Consider the following 22,271-nt stretch of genomic DNA (forward strand, 5'->3'; position numbering starts at 1 on the left):
CAGTGGTGAAAGCCTTTAATTATGAAATAAGGGGTCATGACTGTTAGCATGGAGGAAATGATGATGAATCTTTAATCAACCTAACCTTGTTCTCAGTCCTTGCCTGTAGAAGGGCACTTGAGAAATTAATCTGAATTAACTGGAGAAATAAATTTAAAGCAAATTAGTTAAACCACTTTAAATGCACTAAAGTGAATTAAACTACGCTGAATTAAAGCCATTCTAGTTAAACTACATTAAAGCCCTGTGTGAACACTCGTTTGTAATTAAAGTGGCTTTAGTTCACAGCTCTAGTGCCAGCTTGCTGTAGAGTGCCCTTGCCTGTGCAAATAGCCTCTCTATCTGGAGGAAGCCAGGCTGTGTATTTAACCAACTTGGTTAAATAGACTTGAGCTGTCCAGTCATGCTAGGAGGTGTTTCAGCTGTAGACCTGTTTTAGTCTGATGTGTCTCCTGTATTGTCTTAAGGTGATTTTAAATAATAAAAACTCATGACATAATCCTTGACATTTTCTCCTTTCCAGAAAGGAAAGGCAAGGGCCAAAAAAAGCTAAAGGCAAAGTGTTGTCCTATATTGCTTGCTCAAGTGTGGACTTGCCCTAAATATATGTAGCCTACTGCACTCTCTTAGCAGTGTGCTTTCCCTGGAAGATGTCTGTATAAGGAGAGAAGACAGTGGAGCCTGTCTTTTTTCACTGTGCTCTTCCATGCTGCTGAGGGATCCCTCACGATGGAGAGTACATCTCCATGCTGTGGGAAAAGCCTCTTCCACAGCTTGTTTCCTGCCCTGCCTTGCTCCTCTACTGTGTTGTGTACAGTAATTGGCCTGGGAAGGCCTGTCCCCCCGGACAGAGGAGATAGGGATGGTTTAGTGCTGAGATCAGCAGTGGTTTCCACATCCTCTCCCCACGTTACATTTGCCAATACACGGTTGGCTTCATTCCCTACCAAAGCTCATATCCTTCTGTAGACTGTGGGATGAATGACATCCTGAGATGCTTCAGTATCTCAACAACCACCACATACCACACTTTTCAGAAGCAAGAGTCGAGTCTCTGAACACATAACATGCTCAGACAAGTCGGTGAGGGAGTCTGAGTGTGTTCCTCACGTTGCCAGCATTACTAAAAAGAAAACAACAACAACAACAAAGAAAAACCCCAACCAATTTGATAGGACACAGTTACTTATCTATGAGTAAGCTGCTTATACGTGTCCTGAAGTCTACAAAAGAAAATGGTGTGGGAAGTAGTGTAGGCATGACACTATCCCACAGCAGTTTCTTTTCTTGCTAGGAAGACTTCCGTCCTTCATGGAATAAATAGAGATGAGTGCTCCTTTGGCAGCAGCCCAGTTTGCTCCATTTATTCTTCTGGGTGAACGTTTTTCTCTTCCCACAGTCCTTTAACCTCTTCTGTCTGCTTTATTACTACCATCTCAAGTTGCTGCATAGAAATCCAGAAGGAACATTAGTTGCAGATTCAGTGGAAAGCTTTCTTTTGGCAAAAGCTAACGTTAAGGTAAAACCATAAACATTTCTACATCTGGCAATGATTAAGGCAGCTGTGTTGTTGAGATGCTCACAAGCTGTAGCTGTTTTGTCCTGTGGGTTGAAATGATGAAGTTTTAAGATGAAATGACTTAAAAATGATTGATGGGTGCTTAAAAGCAAAGCTGTGTGCTTTTCAGGAACCACCTGAAGGCTTCAGCTTTGCTCTCAAGTTACTTAATGAGGTTTTAGTTGACTTTCTATCTAGTAGTAGAGTAGCAGTGCTACCCAGAAACAGCTATCATTTATTCCCTGGGAAGAGCTCACTACACCATGCCGCTGTTAGTACAGTTGAGGTCTAATGGATGTGCTAATTGGAAGTTGGATAGGTTGAGATTGGCAACACTTGTACTTAATAAAGCATAAATATTATTTTGAGCCCATGCATGTTCAGAATTAACATTCTAAACCTGTTTTGATCCCTGGACTACTTGTGCCAAGTAACCTTCACGAAGGAAGGGACCTGGTGGTGCGAGGAAGGGTCCCTAAGCCAACATTCCTCGGTACAGTTGGATGATGAACAAACAGCACTTAAGGCAGTGCTAAATCTTGACACTTAACATGAATGCAACCCAGTGTTTACCTTCTGCCTTAGTGTGTCATGGCTTTTTATAGGCTTGCCCTTCTAAGGAAATACACTCAAATATATCTTGTATATCCCTTTTCTCATGTTCTTACGTAGAACACTTCTCTTTGTGACTATGTAGGGAGGGAGGGAGAGAGTATATATCCCTTAAGTGCATTTTCAGCAGCTAAAATTAGCCTTCCAGGACCACAGTCCACAGATTTGGTTAACTGGTGATGTGGATCACAGTTTGGAACTTGCAAGCTGAAAGTGACTGGGTTTTGTATGGGGATTTTTCATGGAGTACACAAGGCTGTATATTGGTTTAATTGATCCACAGTATCATAAAGCATGGTCTCAGAGACCAAAGATTGTTCTAGCTGAAGGCTCATCTACATATATATGCTTGGGTATAATATCAGCATCTGTGGGTAGCCTCACGGCACACAAAAGAACTGAGCAGCCCCTGGGTACGTTTGTGGGGGACGTTTTTGCTGTGCCCTGTGTTTCTTACTGTGATGGTGTCCCTGTCTGCATGGTGAGCTTGATGTTTTGTGACCCTTACTTCTAAAATGAGAGCGAATCCTGACACCTATGATGGAGCTGAGAAAGGATATTAACACTGCAGCAGCCTATTGAACACCACCCCTGCACAAGGCCAGGTGTATTCAGGTCTCATGGTGCCTTCCCAAGCTAGCAATGCTGCTCCTGGTTTCTTCCCTGTCTACTGCTGTTAGCTTTTATTTTGAAAGTGCATCTGAACACTGTAGCTTCGTCTCCTGCCAGTCTGGCTGATACCATTTGGATTTACACTCATTTTCAGGGACTGCTCTGTCTCCACTTCTGCCATTAGTGTCAGCAGAGTGGTAAAATGTTGCTCTTCCAAGTTGTCTCCATTTTCCTGTAAGGGCAGTTCATGCATCATTTGCTATAAAGGTTCTGATAGCTCAGCAAATGTTCGAAAACGAAGGGATGCTCTTTTGCGGCAAAAGGCCCGGTGCATAATTTTACATTTACTGGGGGATAATGTGGCCTTGGATAACCAAGTCCCAGATTTACTGCTTCAGGATAGAGTGTCTGAGGGTTTATCCAGCCTCACCCCCACCTTTTAAATACTGGCATTTAATCCTGACAAGCAGGCACAGGCATATCTTTGGTTGCGACCACTGCCAGCCAGTCTTCTGGATCCTAAACTGACTCATCAGTCAGAAAGATTAATAACTGCTCTGCTGGATGATTTCACTTGTTGTCATGGCACATATCCATTAATGGAAAACAAATACTCTCTGGAAAATGAAACACAGATCATGGTGTCGTGGCTAGCCAACTCCTTTTGGCCAGATACATAAATTAAAACATATATTGTGTCCCTTCGAAGCAAGAGCTTCAGGTTGCTTGCTGCATGGCAGTCTTTAGTGATTTCCCCCCTCCCCCCCTTTTCATATATATATGTTTTCTCCCTTTTAATGGGGGCTGCTCCCCTACACCTGGAGCTGCAGCATGCATTTATTTTTCCTGATAAAGAGTTGGTGGGAAGATGTTTTCCAGCGAGTTTCTTTCCAGTGGCAATGTCTTTTAGCGTGCGCAGGAAGGTTGAGGGTGTGAAGAAAGAAGTGCAGGCAAGCAGCACAGGCAAGCTTTACATTGCAGCAGCCTGACATGTTTAAAAAATAAAGAACATCCCTGAGGAGCTTTGGTATGCCAAAAGTGTTAGTTAAATTAGTATTGAGTGCTCGTACATGGCAAGCCTTCAGAAGTGGGAGAACGTGGGGCTCTGAAGGCAGCTTCCCTCTCGAAGGCCCCTCTCCGCTGAGGAGCTCTAGCAGCGCACACACCATCTGGTGTAACCATGGGAAAGGGGGATAGGCCTCCTTCCCTTCCACCCCCACTCTTCTCTGTTAAAGATCCCAAAGTTCCCTTTCTGCAACGGGACCAAGTTTCTGCTGTTTAGATGGGGAGTGCAGCACCTCCATCCCAGGGCGCTTGATGGGCTTCATGTGGGTTTCTTGGGGCTGGGAGAGCGAAGAGCATGGCGCAAGCGGAGTGTCAGTGCTGCAGGGGTCAGATTTAAGTAGCGTGACTCTCGTTAGCTATGGCCATGGGCCCAACACTGCACTCTGACGTGTGCTTGGCTGGAAAGTGTGTTCTGTGGCTTGGGTAGCTTGCCAGGATAACTCAGCAGGGAGTACCTATGGAGCAGGCCTGAGGAGGGGAGGAAAGAAGGGGAAGAAAAGCATACGAGGAGCAAGTTACTACCAGGCTCTTAGAGGGTCACCAGTTTTGTTGAGAACCTTGTTTAATTGCTATATTCATTGGGTTCTTTGTCCAGGAGGGAGCTCTTTCAATCAGGAGGGAGCATGAAAATGTTCTTTAAGGAATTTCTGCATGAGGAGGAAAAGATGAGTGATTAAAATAATCCCAACCTTTTCCTTTGCTGTTGTTGCTGATAGAGATCTATCTCTGCCTTCCCAGTGCTAGGGCAGCAGTAGGTGGCTTAGAACCTTTCCACATGCTTAAATCATTCCTAATAAGTTGCCATTTGCCACCACTACCAGGGGTTCACACACAATATCACCAAGGTTGGAAGAGACCTCAAAGATCATCACATCCAACCTGTCACCACAGACCTCATGACTAGAGTATCTTCGCTGAGAGAGTTGTTAGCCATTGGAATGGGCTACCTAGGGAGGTGGTGGAGTCATCATCCCTGGGGGTGTTCAAGAGGGGATTGGATGTGGCACTTGGTGCCATGGTCTAGTCATGAGGTCTGTGGTGAGGGGTTGGACTTGATGATCTTTGAGGTCTTTTCCAACCTTGGTGGTTCTGTGATCCACCTGGGAAAGTGTGGCTGGATTTGGTGTTAGAATGGATTTATCTCACAGTATCACATTGACTTTAAACTCTGTTTAACAAAACAGTTTTGCATTTCTGGGGGGTTTTGCCCAGGATTTTCTGAATAAAACAAAACCAACCTTGGAATGGAGTTAAACACTTCTTGCTTCCCATTCTCTCCAGGAACATCTGACTAGAAATAGGCATAACACAATAACTCAGCTTCAAGCCAATGTGTCTGTAGCATCCACGTTTTGTTGTACCTATATGGGGATGGGGATGGTATATGGAGGGGTTTAGCATTTATTCTGGGTCTACCTTGAACAGAAGCAGTGCTTGGGGATTCTTTTTTTCTCTCTCTCTTTTTTATTTATTTTTTAAATCAGTCTCATGCATGTATAATAAATTCCACCCCCTTTCAAACCCACTCATGCACTTGGATTTCTAATGAATAAGCCTGCATATTTATTCATGAAGATTAAAGAACTGTACAGATAGAGGCAGCTGGCTGAACTATTTTTCTTCCCCCCCCCCCCCCCCACTTTAAATCTGCTGACCTGTGATCAGGAGTAAAGAGGATACCACCCTCCCTGAGTCACTCAGGCTGTTTGCAGACTGGGAACAGACAAAATGGCTCAGCTAGTCATTGCTTTGGTACAGAACATGGTTTCATCGAGTGGGATGCAGCGTGGGGAGAAAGTGGGACTAAAATAAATAATAGGTCACAGAATCACCAAGGTTGGAAGAGACCTCAAAGATCAAGTCCAACCTGCCATCCAACACCTCATGACTACTAAACCATGGCACCAAGTGCCACATCCAATCCCTTTTTGGACATCTTCAGGGATGGGGACTCCACCACCTCCCTGGGCAGCACATTCCAATGGCTAACGACTCTCTCTGTGAAGAACTTTCTTCTCACCTCCAGCCTAAACTTCCCCTGGCACAGTTTGAGACTGTGTTCTCTTGTTCTGGTGCTGGTTGCCTGGGAGAAGAGACCAACTCCCACCTGGCTACAACCTCCCTTCAGGTAGTTGTGGACAGCAAGAAGGTCTCCCCTGAGGCTCCTCTTCTCCAGGCTAAACAGTCCCGGCTCCCTCAGCCTCTCCTCACAGGGCTGTGCTCAAGGCCTCTCCCCAGCCTCATTGCCCTTCTCTGGACACATTCAAGTGTCTCAATGTCCTTCCTAAATTGAGGAGCCCAGAACTGGACACAGTACTCAAGGTGTGTCCTAACCAATGCAGAGTACAGGGGCACAATGACTTCCCTGCTCCTGCTGGCCACACTATTCTTGATGCATGCCAGGATGCCATTGGCCTTCTTGGCCACCTGGGCACATTGCTGGCTCATGTTCAGCCAGCTGTCAATCAGCACCCCCAGGTCTCTTTCTGTTTGGCACCTCTCCAGCCACTCCAACCCCAGCCTGTCGCTCTGCATGGGGTTCTTGTGGCCAAAGTGCAGCCCTCAGCACTGGGATTTGTTGAATGCCATCATGATCTCCTATTTGTATTTACAAAACCCAGGGGAATTACAGCCCAACTTGTTTTCAAGGTATGCCTTCAGCACTGGCTTACCGCAGAGCCCGTGAACACCTGGGCCCAGGCTCACATCCCCTGCTATGGCCGTGCTGTGGTCAGATGTGACATTTGTCTCTGTTCTCCACAGGCCCTGCTGCTGCTGGGTGGCATTGCTCTCTCCTGCCTGGCTCTGGACCTGCTCTTTCTCTTGTTCTACTCGTTCTGGCTGTGCTGCCGCCATCGGAAGAGCGAAGAACACCTCAATGCCGACTGCTGCTGTACGGCGTGGTGCGTCATCATCGCCACCCTGGTCTGCAGGTATGCTTGCTCCTGAAAGGCCTCTTCCTTTCACTTGGGGTGGAGTATCCTGGCTGTGTGTTTTCACACTTGATATGCTGCATCTGTGAGGTGGGTTGAAATTACCTCCCCCAAAATAAAATTGCCAGACAAGCTCAGATGGAAGCAAGTGGAGCTGTATTTACAGGCACAAGCAGCATACAGAGTTATCCATGTTGGAAAAGACCTTCAAAATCATCAAGTCCAGCCTATCACCCAACACCATCCAATCAACTAAACCAGTGCCTCATCCAGTCTCTTTTGAAACACTTCCAGGGACGGTGACTCCACCACCTCCCTCGGCAGCACATTCCAATGGCCAATCTCTCTTTCTGGAAAGAATTTCTTCCTAACATCCAGCCCAAACCTCCCCTGGTGCAGCTTGAGACTGTGTCCTCTTGTTCTGGTGCTGGTTGCCTGGGAGAAGAGACCAATCCCCACCTGGCTACAACCAGGTAGTTGTAGAGAGCAATAAGGTCTCCCCTGAACCTCCTCTTCTCCAGGCTAAACAACCCCAGCTCCCTCAGCCACTCCTCATAGGGCTGTGCTCCAGACCCCTCACTAGCTTTGTTGCACAATCCAGAAGTATGAAATGCAATGAATATGTACAAAATATGCAATGTTTACATATATGCACAATTTATAAACAACACAAGAACTCCTCTGGACAAAATCAGGGGGCTACTAATAGCTTCCCCCTCCCTGCTCCCTTCCCCCACCCTATACAAGGTCACAGAAAGAGGGAGAACGGCAGAGAGTAGCTTGTTAGTACTTGGCCATAACAAGAATGCAGCCAAGGTCAGCAAGAGCCAAGCAAATGCACCAGCTGCTAGAGTGAGGAAGCTGAAAAGAGTAAGAGTTAGTTTACACAACTAATTTTATGTTAGTTCACAGAGTCACAAAATCAACAGGTTGGAAAAGACCTCGGAGGTCATCAAGTCCAACCTAACACCTCATGACAACTAAACCATGGCTCCAAGTGTCACATCCAATCCTTTTTTGAACACCTCCAGGGACAGGGACTTCACCACCTCCCTGGGCAGCACATTCCAATGGCCAATTACTCTTTCTGTGTAGAACTTTCTCCTTACCTCAAGCCTAAACTTCCCCTGGTGCAGCTTGAGACTGTGTCCTCTCCTTCTGGCACTGCTTGCCTGGGAGAAGAGACCAATCCCCACCTATATACAACCTCCTTTCAGGAAGCTGAAGAGGGCAATAAGGTCTCCCCTGACCCTCCTCTTCTCCAGGCTAGGCCAATGGGATTATTTAGCCCTTGTCACTATTTCCCCTTTTACAGCCAATGGTAATTTATTCATATGCTATCACTTTTCTCCTCAATCTGTAGAAAATTTTAGGCATCAGCCTAAAATTGCCACAGTCTGTACTTAGTGCTGCCAGCAGTCCCTCTTTCTGTTTGCTATATGTATATTTCAAATACCTGTAATGTGTTTTCTTCCTTTCTACCACTTGCTGAGCTGCCTAATGGTTTGAGCAACGTGAAAAGGAATAGCTAATGGCCTGCTCTTTCATACTCTGCCACTGGTAAATCAAGGACACTGTGCTTATCACTTCAACAGGGTAGATACAGCTGAAATATTTATCAGGTCTAGGTGGAGATTTCTTAGAATTTGGTGCCTGAAGAGATGGGCTATGTGGAAGAGCAGATTAAGAAGAGAGAGACAGAGGTGGCTCTTTTGGGTTTGGGAGTGTTGGTATTTAACTGGAGTAGAGGTTCAGATTTGGCAGCCTGTGTAATGCATTGCTGCATTTCCTTATCTGTGCTACTATGCCATCTCCAAGGCTACCTGGTAATGGTGCTAGTGTCAGCAGCATCTCATGTTATGACAGAGCAATAGAATCTTCTGGAGGTGAGGTGAAAAGGGCTCCTGAATAATGAGGAAGAATAAGTAATTAGTAGAGAAAATATGCAGAAGTTTAAAGGAAAGGGTTTGTGTTTTGTTTGTTTTCTGGGTGGTTGATTTTTTTGCTTTGGATTGGGTGTTTTAATCACCACAAATAAGGATTCCATTTCCTAGAAAGTTAATGGTGCATCTGAAAGCAGGGACATGTTTGCAGATTTCTGAAAGGAGCCACAGACTTGGTTTGTTTTGGCTTGGGCAGAGTGAATACTCTTAGCTCTATGGACACATGTCCTGAGATTGAGCACTGTGTTTCTTACCAGTTCCAACCATCCTCTACTCTTCCCCAAGGCTCCAGTTGGTCTTATTTGTCTCTCTGCAGGGCTGGCAGGGCTGGGAGCAGTTCCCTGTTCTGAAAGAAAGGCATCAAGAAGATTCTAATTTGCACTGTCTCGTGGCTCACTTCTGTTATTAACCTGTTGATAGGTGGTGGATCTGGTGTGTGATCCTTTTGGAGGCTGAACACGTTCCTTGAAGGCCAGCCTTAAATTCAAGGGCTTGACAGTGCTGTTGGTGTATTTGCTCTTCTGAAGGCTTAAGAGAATAGAAAACCCCTAAAGCAGTGGAGCAAGCACTACAGAGCAGGCATTGTGGTGAGTTTAGCAGCAGGAGATGGATTTCCCTGTAGAGGCAGGGGCTCAATGTCAAGGGGGAGATCTGGTGCACTAGCATATTGCCACCTTCACAGGGAGCTCTTCTGTGCTTTGATTGCAAACAGATGCCTGGAATGGAAAGGCAAACCAGAGAACAACCTGGAAAGAAGAAATCTCAGCCTCATTCACCTTACTCTTTCAGTGATCTCAGGAGCTTTAGCTGCGTCCATTCCAGTCCATTGAAAGTGTCGTGGTCCTAACCCCTTCTTACAGAAGCTCCAGCTGATGCTATTTATAGTTGTGCTGCTGCTACAGGCTTTTGTTAGCTGCTGTTATGCAGCATATGTGTCCAAAACAGCTGCTGCAGAGCATGGTAGTTGTTTGTTTTCAGTTGTAGAAAGGGTGAGAAGGAGGGAGATCCTGCACGTCTCCCAGAGCATGTGAGACAAGTTAAGTTGGAAGGTTTGCACATAAATTCTGCTAAAATGCATGTGGCTCCCAGTCAAAACTAGCAAGCTGGAAAACTACTTAGGCCTCCTCAGAATTGGAACCATTGTTTCTTATCCTTGGTGTACCATTTGTTTTTGTGAATATTAAATGCAGGAGTGTCCTTAAAACTAGAATTCTCCCTGAATCTACAGTAACACTGGATGAATATTTAGCTTGACTTTTTCAATTGAGCTTTCAGTTTCCACTCCAAAATCAGTGTGCTTGAGCAATAGCAGGTTGGTACCACCCCTGATGAGTGAAGATGCTGTTCAACTGCTGGTGCTCTCCTGTAAAGCTGAGGTTGGTTTTCCATCCCTCTGATAGCAGCTGGACCAAACAGTGCGTTCAGAGTGGTGCCTCTTGGTGCTCCGTTCTCAGCATCTGGTTGGGAATGCAGATATGGCTGCTTCTAATCCGTGCCAGCAGGAATCCCAGTTAGATACCCACAGTCAGAGATTAGGCCACTGGATATATCTTATCTTAGCTGTGCCTGCCATGTAATAAAAGTGCTGTTAAGTTCCCAAGTGCTGGGGAGTAATGCTGTTCCCAGTGGCTGACAGTAGGCTGACCAGTAGGCAGCTGGGAGCACCATACTCAAGGAGACAGAAGCTGCTGGATGCTGATGCAACAGCAGCTGATCTTGCCCAACCAAGTACTGTGGACTGGTGTCTTCCTAGCTGAGAACTGGTTAACTCTGGTTAAGTCCAGCTATGCCTACTACATGCATGTGTAGGTTGCAGTTAATCCCAGAAGGCTGTACTGTGAATCCTGCTGACTGCTGTGGGTCACTGTTTCCTAATGACTCAGTATTTCCTGCTGAGCAGAAGGAAGAATGCTGAGCCAGCAGGAAGGCTTAACTGGTTAACTGGAGCTCTCCAACAAACTGTCTCTTTAATGAGCCTTCCCAGTTGCCCTAGTCACAAAGATGCAGGACTTATTTGCCTAGATTGTTCCTTGAATAGTTGGTTTCAAGTCCTTACCAATTTTGATTGGCTTCTGTGTATAGCGAGCTGTCTTGTAAATCATCTCATCCACCAGTTGGGTGACTTTAACTCTCCCAGAAGGGAGCTCAGCTCCCAAGGTGGGTAGGAAGCTTTGTGGAGAGGATAGCTGAAATAAGTGGGTACAAATAGATGGTGAAAACTTGCTTTCTTAAGTGCCAGTAATAGCACTTTCCCTCGGTGCGAAAGTGCAAGGTGGTAATTAGACAGACAAATTAACATTCCTCCTGAGAACATGAAGTCTAAAAAGGGCTCTCCTTATGAAGTTACTGTAATTACAGATGACTTGGTGTAGTTAGATTATTCATTTCTAAGGATGTGATATGAATGGCTAGTGTTCATCTTTTCAGACTGCTGACTGGATACCCAGAGGGGTTTGCTCTGTGCGTGTGTGTGTATTACAATGGGAAGATCTCTCCATCAGAAGATATTTATGTGTTCTCTCTATCAGGTGAACTCTGCTCTTTGTGTATATCTTCATATATACCTCCTATAATCCTTTTTGCTTGTTTGTTGCGAGGTTTTTTGCTGTTTTTGCAGGTCACCTTGCAAGCTGATGCAGAGTTGGGCTTGCTTTTTCTCTTCTAGCTCTTTATCAAGGGATGTTCTTTATCAAGCCTGTGTGACTCTTACATAGAAATAAACAGGGGAAGGCTATTCTTCAGACCTGAGGAAGACTCAAGACATTCAAAAGGGGCATGACATCCTGCTCTTCTGTCTCATCTCATAGAACTTTTCAAAGAGCTGGCAGAGCATGCTGTGCCTCGGGTGTGTTTCTGTGGGTGTGCACTGGTGGTGATGGTGTCAAGTTCAGGGCAGTTATTTTCTTGTTTTAACATAAGAGGGTTTCCCAAAACTTAACCTAATGGCTTAGTAGCTAAGTGGCTTTTTAAGTGCAGTATTGGATGGCAGGGGCAAGTTTTCAAATTCCTTGTATGAGCTTGAGAGGTTTTTGTTAAGGAAATATGAGTAAGAAGGGAAGGCAGGGGAGAAGTGGGGGCAGCGAGAGCAACCGGAGACTGACATGGGTGGGTTTGGAAGGAGGAATTGAGGATGGGACAGTGTGGATTCAGGGGGGGGTGTGTGTGCTAGGGAGGGTGTTTATGTGACAGGAGCAAGAATAGCAGAAGGGGAGATGACTTTGCCATAGAAGTGCCAACAATGCGTTGGAGTATCTTCCAGAGGGTGCTGGGGTGGAAACAAGCTGTGCCATTCAGGAATGCTGTTCTTGTGTCCGCGCTGCGTGGCAGAAATGCAGGTTTCCCCAGTGGAGGATGAGTCTTACCATTCTGTACCAGGAAATGGATCTGCTGTATCTTTAGGCTTAGAGAGCCTCACAGGGTTTGCACAAGAAGCTGTGTGATTTGTCCTGACCTCAAGGACTTACACTGCTGGGTTAAGAGGAGTTCATCTATTTTTACCTTAAAAGAATTGCTGAAAGAGAGCCCCTCTGTCTGCCTGTAATCAAATAATGTAGTTAAAAACTAGTGCAAATCCTTAAATCTGCTTTAAACAATAGCAACTTAAACCAGTGTGTATAGGCAGGGATTTGAAACAACTGCTGGATTTAGACGAAGCCAAATGTAGATGGAAAATTAAACAGCAACAGTTCTCTCCCTTCCTCCACTGCCTTCCCCCATCAGCTCTATCCCCTTCTCAGTCATGGCATGGGCCCAGGCAGCTGCCCCTAGCCTGGACTTCAGGGATGGTTTCCCTCCCTCTCTAGCATGGTGGAAAGGGGAATTGCCACCAAACTGTACAGCTTGCTCCTAGGAGAAGAAATGGCTGCACAAGTGGCCTTGCTGGCACAGGGTGTGAGTGCAGAGCTGGCATTTGCTGGGCAGTGATGGAACAGTTAGTGCTTTATGTGTGGTTCCAGTGAATGTGTGATAAGCATGCCTAGAGGAATTCATCAGTTGAATTACATGGCTTTTATCCCAACTCCTGTTGCTCTAGTGTTTCTTTCAGGGGTAGTGGCTGTGCCTAGAGGGTTAAGGGCAGTCCAAGCTGTGGTTCCAGCCTGCAGATGGCTGCTGGGGTAACTCTGCCTGGGGCAACAAGCTTCGAGTCATTTGCCTGTAGTTGCTGGCACTTCATACCTGGCACCTTTGAGTAAACTGGCTGATGCACCTAGCTGTGCTGCATCTTTAAGGGTGACAAGGTGACTGCTGCTAATTCAGAGTGCTGTTTCTGAGTCTTTTCCATCAAAACCCTGCTACTGTGCTGAGAATACTGAGAGCCAAGCAGCAGGTTTTGGGCACTTACCAAGCCTTTGCTGAAAGAACAAGCATTCTAGTAGCTGTAACAGGCTGAATAGAAATTGCTCACCAATTAAAGGGGTCAGATCTTCATGCTCCATGTCAGGAATGTTCTGGAATTTATTTGGTGACTACAGTTGTAAATAAATGTTGAAGTTTTTTGCTGCACAGGAGAGTGGAGGAGTCTCTCTGAACTTGCTCTGATAAGACAAGGAGCAATTCAAGCCACAGGTTTGTGATTGCAGTGATGGGATGCTGAGTTACCTTATCCTGGAGCTGTAGTCTCTAGTTCAGGAGAAGGGGGGAGGGGTGTGTGTGTGTCTCTGTCCCTTCCACCTCCCTGCATCCTAGGCATGTGTTATCAAGCTCTGATAATAGCTGCAACCAGGGAAGAAGGCAAAGGGCTTTTCTCCCTTTAATTATCAGCATCATTTGCATTAGAAAAATGTCTGAAGAATGGTGTTCATGAAGAGACTGAGCACTAAATATTAGGAGTTACATACCTATTGCCTCTATTTTTGCTCATGATCAAGTCTGTCTGCTGTCCTTGGAAGACCAGCTGAGGCTTTTATGGGCCAAGTGCTCTATAATTTATGGCCATGTAATTGTTGGAAAAAGCTTGAGTCTGACACAGATTGTCATAGTGGCTCTACTTTTAGTCCATCTTTCCTTCCATTTCCTGTATGTGTGAAGAGAAAGCAGACATTAAGCCAGGTGAACTGTACTGTTCTGCTCACTTTCTGATGTGGCTGAGCCCAGGCAAGGAGGGGAGGGGTTGATGCTGTCCTGCTGCAGGAGGGGAGTGAGAGCAGGAACCAGTAGTTGGGACTGCAGATGGATGTGTGTGCCAGAGCAAACCAGTGCAAGGGATGGTTATCTAGACAAAGCCCACTCTGGCCTGCCTGTTTAGCTCTCTTCTCAGCCAGTGATGGTGGTGAAGAATGCCTAATGTCCTTTACTGACCCTTCATATTAAACAAAGGCACATGCTTGTTCTGAAAGCTCTTTGGCTTGTTTCCTCCTTCTCTTTCTTATTCTTCCTTCAAACCATCCCTGTAAGGGCAGGGCTTTAGCTCAAGCACAAAGTTTCTGTGAAGAAACTGAATTGTTTCATCCAGAATAACTGTAGATTTACACCAAAACCACCACCTACCTTCCTTTCTGCTACCACAAATGTGCAGTGTCTTGAGAACCTTGCCAGAAAAGATCCTAGGTGCTCTGAAGCTGGAGGTGCCATGAGCATAGGAAATGTCTATCTTGGTAATAATGTTTGTTAGCCCTGAGTTTAGTTGTGTGACCTCTTCACCAACTCTTCCCTCTTCTGTTATTAGGAAAAATGGGTTTGGGAAGAGTTCCTGCAGTGTTGTCTTAGAAGAAGTATCGCTGACTCACATGAGATAATCTCCTGGTTGCAACTCCTTTACAGGATCTTCCTCCTTTAAGTGAGGCTTAAGCTAATATGGTTTACTTTAGAATTGGGGCAGACTGATATGTGTGGACAGTTATGGCAAATCAGCTGATAGGTGGTAATTTCCTAAGCAGCTGGAGTTGAATTGTGCCTGCAAGCTTGAAATTCATTTGCTTTAAAAATAAATAAGTCTTTTGTTCTGGTGAGTTATTAAATCTCCCTTCCCAGTTCTCTAAATCAGTGTGACGCAAATACCTCTAATGGGAAGATAAAGCAAGATAGATGATGTTCATAGGTAATTCACAGTGCAGTGAGGAGGGTATGGAACAGGTATCCAGAGGAACCACCACAGACAAATAATGAATGCAGGCCCTTTGTGTCCTGCTTTTAAAAAATGTAGCAAACCAATCTGTATTTCGTGTCCAGGCAAGGCACATGTCTCCTCTTGCAGCACTCACTGGAGAGCCACTTGGCTGCCTGGATTTCTGCTTGCCCGTGGCTAAATCTGAATTCTTAACAGTTCTCTTATGCATTTTCATTATTGGACCATAAACAAAACATCCATATTGAGAAGGGATGGTGTTCTGCTCTCCATCAAGTGGATGCTGTGCAGAGAGTCAGTGGCTGTGTGAAAAATAGCAGGCAAATGTTAGCAGGTGAATTTCTTTCAGTGGTTGTTGAGGAGCACGACTATTCCAGCTACATAAAGGATGGAGAGAGACTGTTTACAAAGGCCTGCAGTGACAGGACAAGGGGCAGTGGCTTCAGACTAGAGAAGAGTAGATTTAGATTGGATATCAGGAACCAGTTCTTTGGTATGAGAGTGGTGGAAGACTGGAACAGGTTGCTCAGGGAGGTGGTTGTGGCCCCATCCCTAGACATATTCCAGGTGAAGCTCAGTGGCTGGGCAACCTGATCTAGTTGGGGATGTCCCTGCTGACTGTGGGGAGGTCGTACTAGATGATCTTTGGAGGTCTCTTCTGGCCCAGACCATTCCATGATCCTACCCTTTGGGAGGCACGTGGCTTCCCTTTCGGTGGAAAGTGCTGACATGAGTACCAAGGGTGCTGTAGGAGTTAGCCATGCATTCTACAGCTTCCCTTTTAGCTTTAACTCTACCCTTTCTTGCTTGCTTCCTCTGTAGTGCTGGAATTGCTGTTGGCTTCTACGGGAATGGTGAGACCAGCGACGGCATCCACCGGCTGACCTACTCGCTGCGCCATGCCAACCGCACCGTGGCTGGGGTCCAAGACCGGGTAAGCACCACTGGCTGGGCACTGTGGGAATGAGCAGACGTGCTCAGCACCTCTTCTCCTGAGTCTCCCTCTGCCTGTGTGGTGGGTTGAAATTACCCCCCAACACAAAACTGCCAGGCTGGCTTGGTTGAAAGCAAATGAAGCTGCATTTACCAGCACAGCTACGGTCTGGGAATAGGGAATGCAATGAATGTGTACAAAATAGACAATAGTTACCTCTGTGTACAATTGATAAACAGCACAAGACCCCCCCTGGAAAAAACCAGGGGGCTACCAACAACTTCCCACTCTTCCTTCACCTTCTCCCCTGTAGATGGGACAAGGGAAAGAGAAGAGCAGAGCTTGTTAGTACTTAACCACAACAAAGAACACAGCCAAGGTCAGCAAGCCAGCAGAATCATAGAATCAAGCAGGTTGGAAAAGACCTCAGAGATCATCAAGCCCAACCTATTGCCTAATACCTAACACCTCCTGACAACTAAACCGTGGCTTCAAGTGCCACATCCAATCCTTTTTTGAACACCTCCAGGGATGGTGACTCCACCTCCTCCCTGAGCAGCACATTCCAATGGCCAATTACTCTTTCTGTGAAGAACTTCCTCCTAAGCACCTGTTAGTATCTGCCAGAGCAAAGGAAGTCAAAAAGAGAAAGAATTAGTTTACCAAACTAGGTTTATGTTGGTTTTCAGACCAAGGGGATTCTTTAGACCTTATCATTATTTGCCTTTTTACATCCAGTGGTAATTTCTTTACGTTCTACCACTTTTTGCTCAAGATCCATGGAAAATTTTCTAGAGCACAGCCTAAAACTACCACAGCCTGTATCTCTTTCTGGTTTTTGTTAGTCTCTGGGCTTAGTGATGTGCTAAAATTTCCATTAGCAGAGTGGTGCTTTCTTCAGCTTTTCTAAAAATACCAAGCACAGCTTGTTAAATGAAGCCTTCTCTTTGCTAGAGTTAAAAACGGCTTCTGATCAGCTCTCTTCCACACCCAGAAGAGGAGGCAGGCCAAAGCAGACAAGTCTTTCACTAAAATGTGTCATTTTAGTACAATCACTTCTTCCTGTGCTACCTCTGACTTCATGATATCTTAGTGCAACTCTGGGGGGATACAAAATGTGGGTGGGGGGGATAAAAATGTGGGTGGGTGGGTGGGTGTCAAAAGCCCAGCTGAGATGCCATCACTGGACAGCTTGCTAGCAGTCTACTTTATAGATGCTTATAGGTTGCTTTTGAAGGGTAAGCAGTCTGAGCCCCTTAAGACAGAGGGCTGGTAATCTAGAAGCTATCCATGATTTGCTAGTAAGAATGAATTCTCTTTTACTTCAAGATCCACCTGGATGCATTCCTGTGTGACCTGGTATAGGTTTCATAGTTTCATAGTTTCATTCAGGGTTGGAAGGGACCACAAGGATCATCTAGTTCCAACCCCCCTGCCAAGGGCAGGGACACCCCACACTAGATCAGGCTGCCCAGAGCCTCATCCAGCCTGCTCTTAAACACCCCCAGGGACGGGGCCTCGACCACCTCCCTGGACAACACATTTCCAGGGTCTCACCACTCTCATGGTGAAGAACCTCCTCCTCACATCCAGCCTGAATCTCCCCACCTTCAGCTTCATTCCATTCCCCCTAGTCCTATCACTACCTGAGATCCTGAGAAGTCCTTCCCCAGCCTTCCTGTAGGCCCCCTTCAGGTACTGGAAGGCCACAATTAGGTCACCTCGGAGCCTTCTCTTCTGCAGACTGAACAGCCCCAACTCCTTCAGTCTGTCCTCATAGGAGAGGTGCTCCAGCCCTCTGATCATGTTCTGGCAGGGGCTTGTACTGGATGATCTCTTGAGGTCCCTTCCAGCCCCCAACATTCTGTGATTTTGTGATTCCTTGACCTTCTATTCTTCAATTCCTTTTCTCTTTTTGGTTTTCCCCTTTTTCTCTCTCATACTATAGGTACTAGATACTTCAGTGGCTCTGAACCAGACAGTGGAACCCAACTTGCTTGTCCTGGAGGAGATGTTCACGAAGCAGACAGACTACCTGCGTGTTATCCAGAAATTACAAGGTCTTTTGGATGATCTGGTCAGGCAAACAACTGAGATCCCCTTTTGGAAGAATGAAGAGCTGTCTCTGGAGGAACTGGCAATTCAGATTGACCTCTATGACTGGTACAGGTGTGTAGCACGCTGTAGTGCGGTGCTTGTAGCAGCTGCTTGGGCCCATTCTGCAGCAATGATGTGTGTGTATTCTGAATGGCTGAGCCAAAGGCTCCATATATTGCTGCAGGTGCTCTTGGCCCATCCAGCTGATTTGTTTCCTACAGCAAAATTGCATTCAGCTTAAATCAAAATGCTTGATGACAACATTTTTCTTAACTGAGTTTATTACCAGCTGAATATCAACTTTTTCTCAGGCTGCAGCCTGTGTTCTAACACTGGGGGAAAACCAGCCACAGAAATGGCTATTGTTGTGTCCTAATAAGTGCACTGTAATTGTGTGACTCATTAATTAAAGGAAAAAGCTGCACTAGTTCTGTTAACACCACACCCTAACATGTCTTTTTGTTCAGCTTTTAACAGAAGATTGCATCAGCTGTGTTCCATAAAAGCAAACATCTGTCCTGACATGTGGAATAAACTGAAGCATTTTCTAACAAATGTCTAGGAAGTTCAGGATGCTGCAGCGTTGCTTCTTCACCTGGTGATGTCCAGTTGCATGTAACTTTACACTAGAACAAGACTAGCAGTCTACTTTCTCCTTTCTCAGCAGCTGTGTATGTTGGGTGTTATGCTTTCAACTGCCTCCACTCTGAACTCTGCAAATATTTGGATTTCTCTGGAAATTAAGCTTTTACTTGAAGAAAAGGGCTACAATTTCCCCATGAGTCACACCAGCTTCTTGATCTGTGTCTTTTCTACACCCAGCTATGTTCTTTGTTTGCTGCAGGTGGCTGGGATACCTGGGCCTGCTCCTGTTCAATGTCCTGATATGTTTGCTGGTGCTCTTTGGGCTCATTAGAAACTCCAGAGGCATTCTTATGGGGTAAGTCCTGACTCAGGCACAATGAATACAGGAAGGCCACCTGAATGCAGGTGCATGCTAATTTAAGCTTCTAGAGTCTTATCAGTTGATGTCAAGGACTTCTGAGAATTAAACAGCTTGAGTTTGTCTCACAAAGTGGAGAGATTTTGTAGAGTGTGCCCCTGTGGGTAGAATTTGGGCTACTTACAAGCACTAGTCACAGGAATTTTCTTGAGCTACAAAATGCAATGAATAGTGGTGTCCATTGCTTTCTCATTAAAGATGAGGAACTCCCGAGCAGTCTGCCTTCCACTGGGTGGCATTTTGAGCCTCCATTTATTGGGAGATGGCAATGTGAACATCCTCCCTTCAATTTACAGGCTTTAAAAATCTCTGCTTAATTCTCTGCCACATGTTAATGGGTGATGAGCACTGCATGTGCCTACACCACCTGGCAGCAGACCTTTTGTCATGATCTGCTTTTGTTTACCTTTTGGTTGTCACACCTGAAGAAATCACAGTATCACAGTATCACAGTAGAACTTAGGTTGGAAAGGACCTCGAGGATCATCGAGTCCAACCTGTCAACACAGACCCCATGACTAGACCATGGCACCAAGTGCCACGTCCAATCTCCCCTTGGACACCTCCAGGGACGGTGACTCAACCACCTCCCTGGGCAGCACATTCCAATGACGAACGACTCGCTCGGTGAAGAACTTCCTCCTCACCTCGAGTCTAAACCTCCCCTGGTGCAGCTTGAGACTGTGTCCCCTTGTTCTGGTGCTGGTTGCCTGGGAGCAGAGACCAACCCCTTCCTGGCTACAACCACCTTTCAGGTAGTTGTAGAGGGCAATGAGGTCTCCCCTGAGCCTCCTCTTCTCTGTTAAGCTGAGAACAAGCAATGCTTTGTATAGCTATGAGGATGAGTCCTGTTGCCATGGTGTTGCAATATTAATGCCTGTTTCTCAAAAGCACTGCAAATGCTGCCATGCCCTGTTACAAGTAGAAAAAAAAAATACCCCTCTCCCTGTCCTGTAGCTTGGTTTTGCTACAGGCAGCTTGGCAAAGCTACTGGCATCATAAACATAGTGACAGTTTGACAACTGCCATGGCCAAGAGTTTATCCTGATCCATGGTGATGCCATTAATAATTGGAATCCATATTCAGGTCTATTATTTGCCAGATGACTTCATACCTGGCAGGTTATACAGACAAAAGTCCAAGTGTATGCACAGATGGTAAACCCAGGGTTTAAATTAGAATCTCATTCCCTCTTAGCCAGAAGTTCATATTAAGGCTTTCCCCAAAGGGAGCATGTGGCATAAAAAGCAAGTGTATCACAGCCAAGCAAGATGGTGAAATGCCAGATCTAGATCTTGCAGCCAAGCAATCAGCTACTGACCCAGTCATCTTCATTTGAAGTGAAGCAACAAATGTATCTTATTGATTACCATGCTCAGCTGGAGGCCCCAAGCCCTGCTCTCCTTATGTCATAAAACCACAGAACTTTGCTGGTCCATGCCTGATGATTTTTGCAGCCACATGGAAAACAAAGCATAGTGAAGTTTTTAGCCTCTTACTCCAGAGCGCTGCTCACAGGTCAGTCTGGCAAAGCTCCCATTACTCCTGTAAGATGAGCCACAGATCCATTCACAGAACAGGGCTTACTCAGAAGAAGTTGATGAACTGAGGGATAGGTTTATTTATTTCTATTTAATGGAGAGCCATAGATTTCTTCTTTTCAAAGCTCTAGTATTCAATCAGACAAATGTAGCAGAAAAGAGGTATGTTCCTTCCTCACAGAGATGCTTGCACTAGGTTTGAATAAAGAACATCTTGGTTATGAAAACATTTTTGTTTTGTTTTCTTCAGGGTGTGGGTGGGAGGGAACCTACTTGTGTTTGAAAGCCTGCAGGAAAAAGCATCCCTGAGAGCAAGCCAGCATCCCTTTTCTTTGAAGAGAGGGATGCATAAAATGAAACTGCTTATTAGTTTGTATCTCCATACCTGAGGGAGCTGAGGAGCACTTTTACCTAAATACCTCTAGCACTCATACTGACAGCAGAGGTGAAGAGCTAATGTGCTGGTTGGGGAAGTGCAAAAGCCTTTTCTCCTCCTGTGTGCTAGCTGAATGTCACTGCGGCCACTGCTCTGCCAGCTCTCTGCCTTGTGTCTGCTTGGTAGCAGACACTTCCCTCTATTTCTGTCATAACGAGGTCCAGCTGTCAGAACAAAGCTTTTAAATCTTGGATGGACTGGCATGGCAGTGGTAGACACCTACCCTGTTGCTCTGAGCTGTTTACCTGCAGGTGTCTCTCTCCTGGGACTGTGTGGGATGCTTAGGTGCTACACAGGTGCACAGAGCTTGGAACCAGGGAGTGTTCCCTCCCACTGTCTGTAGCCTTGCCATGCTTACACCTGACAAGCACATTTGTTCTAGAAACAGGAGGGATTCATCCAGTTTTGGATCAGTATGTTTCTGTGGGTTATTTTTATGGCATATTTTTCTTTGAGTATCTTTAGACCCAGAAGGTAAAGCCTAGAATGCAAACAGTGAAAGTGGTGGGGCTGTAGTCATCTATTTGCCAGTCTGCCTTCCCTCCAGCCACCCTTGTGCCTTTGTGCCTTTGGCTTTCCTGCTGGAAGTGGGTTAAGGCTTAGTTCCCACCCTGCTCTTCCTTCTCCTGCAGCCCCAGGACCAGGGGGCTGCAACCAACAGCTGGACACAAACTTCTGTGGTTGCTGCTGTCCATAACACACAAAATGGGATGCTTTATTGGAAGATGGTTTATACTGTACTGGGCTTCATAATTGTTTTGGACTCCAAATAACACATCTTGTGAAAGGATCTGCTTGAAGCCAGAGCTTCTACATCTGCCATCTGCATGTCTCCCACAGGGTGTGCTTGCTTGGGGTGTTTGCCCTGATTGTCAGCTGGGGATCCCTGGGTCTGGAGTTGGCTGTCGCTGTGGTAAGTGGCTCTGATCCAAGTCCCATTCACCTTTTGCTGCAGGTTTATCAGACACAAGATTAATTTTGCACTGTCTCTGTCTTAGAGTGCATCTTGTTCTAAGTAGCTGTCCTAGCAATTTGCATCTATGAAAAGAACAGAGCTCCTCCTTCCTCTGTGCTGTGGTGTGCCAGCTGGTACTGCTGTAGTTGTGTGAAGCAGTGCCACTGGGGATGGCAATGAGAGACTTCAGCATATGAAACACCCTTGTAGTAAAGATTCCCTGATGATAACCTGGCTCAAACTGCTTTTTGGTACTGGTATTCTTTGATGCTCCTTTCCCCTTTTGTCTTGCATCTATCTAGGGCTCCAGTGACTTCTGTGTTAACCCTGATGCATATGTCTCCAAAGTGGTTGAAGAGAATGCAGTGCTTAGTGCTGGTAAGTGCTGGGACTGGCTTGGGCACAGGGTGCTGTGGCTCCAGCTGTCAGTAGTGTGCGAGTGGCTGAAAATTTCAGGCTCTGTTTGGAACAGAGGGGTTTGCCTATGGTGGGTAAAGTGTATATGTGAGCTCTGAAA

At 45.9% G+C, this 22,271-nt stretch overlaps 1 protein-coding gene across 4 annotated transcripts in view; it reads left to right on the plus strand.

Moving 5' to 3' along the window:
• The window catches only part of TTYH3 (tweety family member 3), an 87,267-nt gene that overhangs the window by 37,433 nt on the left and 27,563 nt on the right, over positions 1–22,271 (plus strand). For all 4 annotated transcript variants that reach the window (XM_068146659.1, XM_068146660.1, XM_068146657.1 and 1 more), the window contains exons 2-7: positions 6,611–6,780; positions 15,610–15,721; positions 17,670–17,890; positions 18,663–18,758; positions 21,640–21,712; positions 22,057–22,132. In XM_068146659.1, coding sequence (XP_068002760.1) covers positions 6,611–6,780; positions 15,610–15,721; positions 17,670–17,890; positions 18,663–18,758; positions 21,640–21,712; positions 22,057–22,132 — 748 coding nt within the window. The remainder of the gene's footprint in view (positions 1–6,610; positions 6,781–15,609; positions 15,722–17,669; positions 17,891–18,662; positions 18,759–21,639; positions 21,713–22,056; positions 22,133–22,271) is intronic.

The sequence above is a fragment of the Melanerpes formicivorus genome, unplaced genomic scaffold (assembly GCF_026170545.1).
Source record: "Melanerpes formicivorus ecotype bairdi unplaced genomic scaffold, bMelFor1.0.p_v2 SCAF_14, whole genome shotgun sequence".
Lineage (NCBI taxonomy): Eukaryota > Metazoa > Chordata > Aves > Piciformes > Picidae > Melanerpes > Melanerpes formicivorus.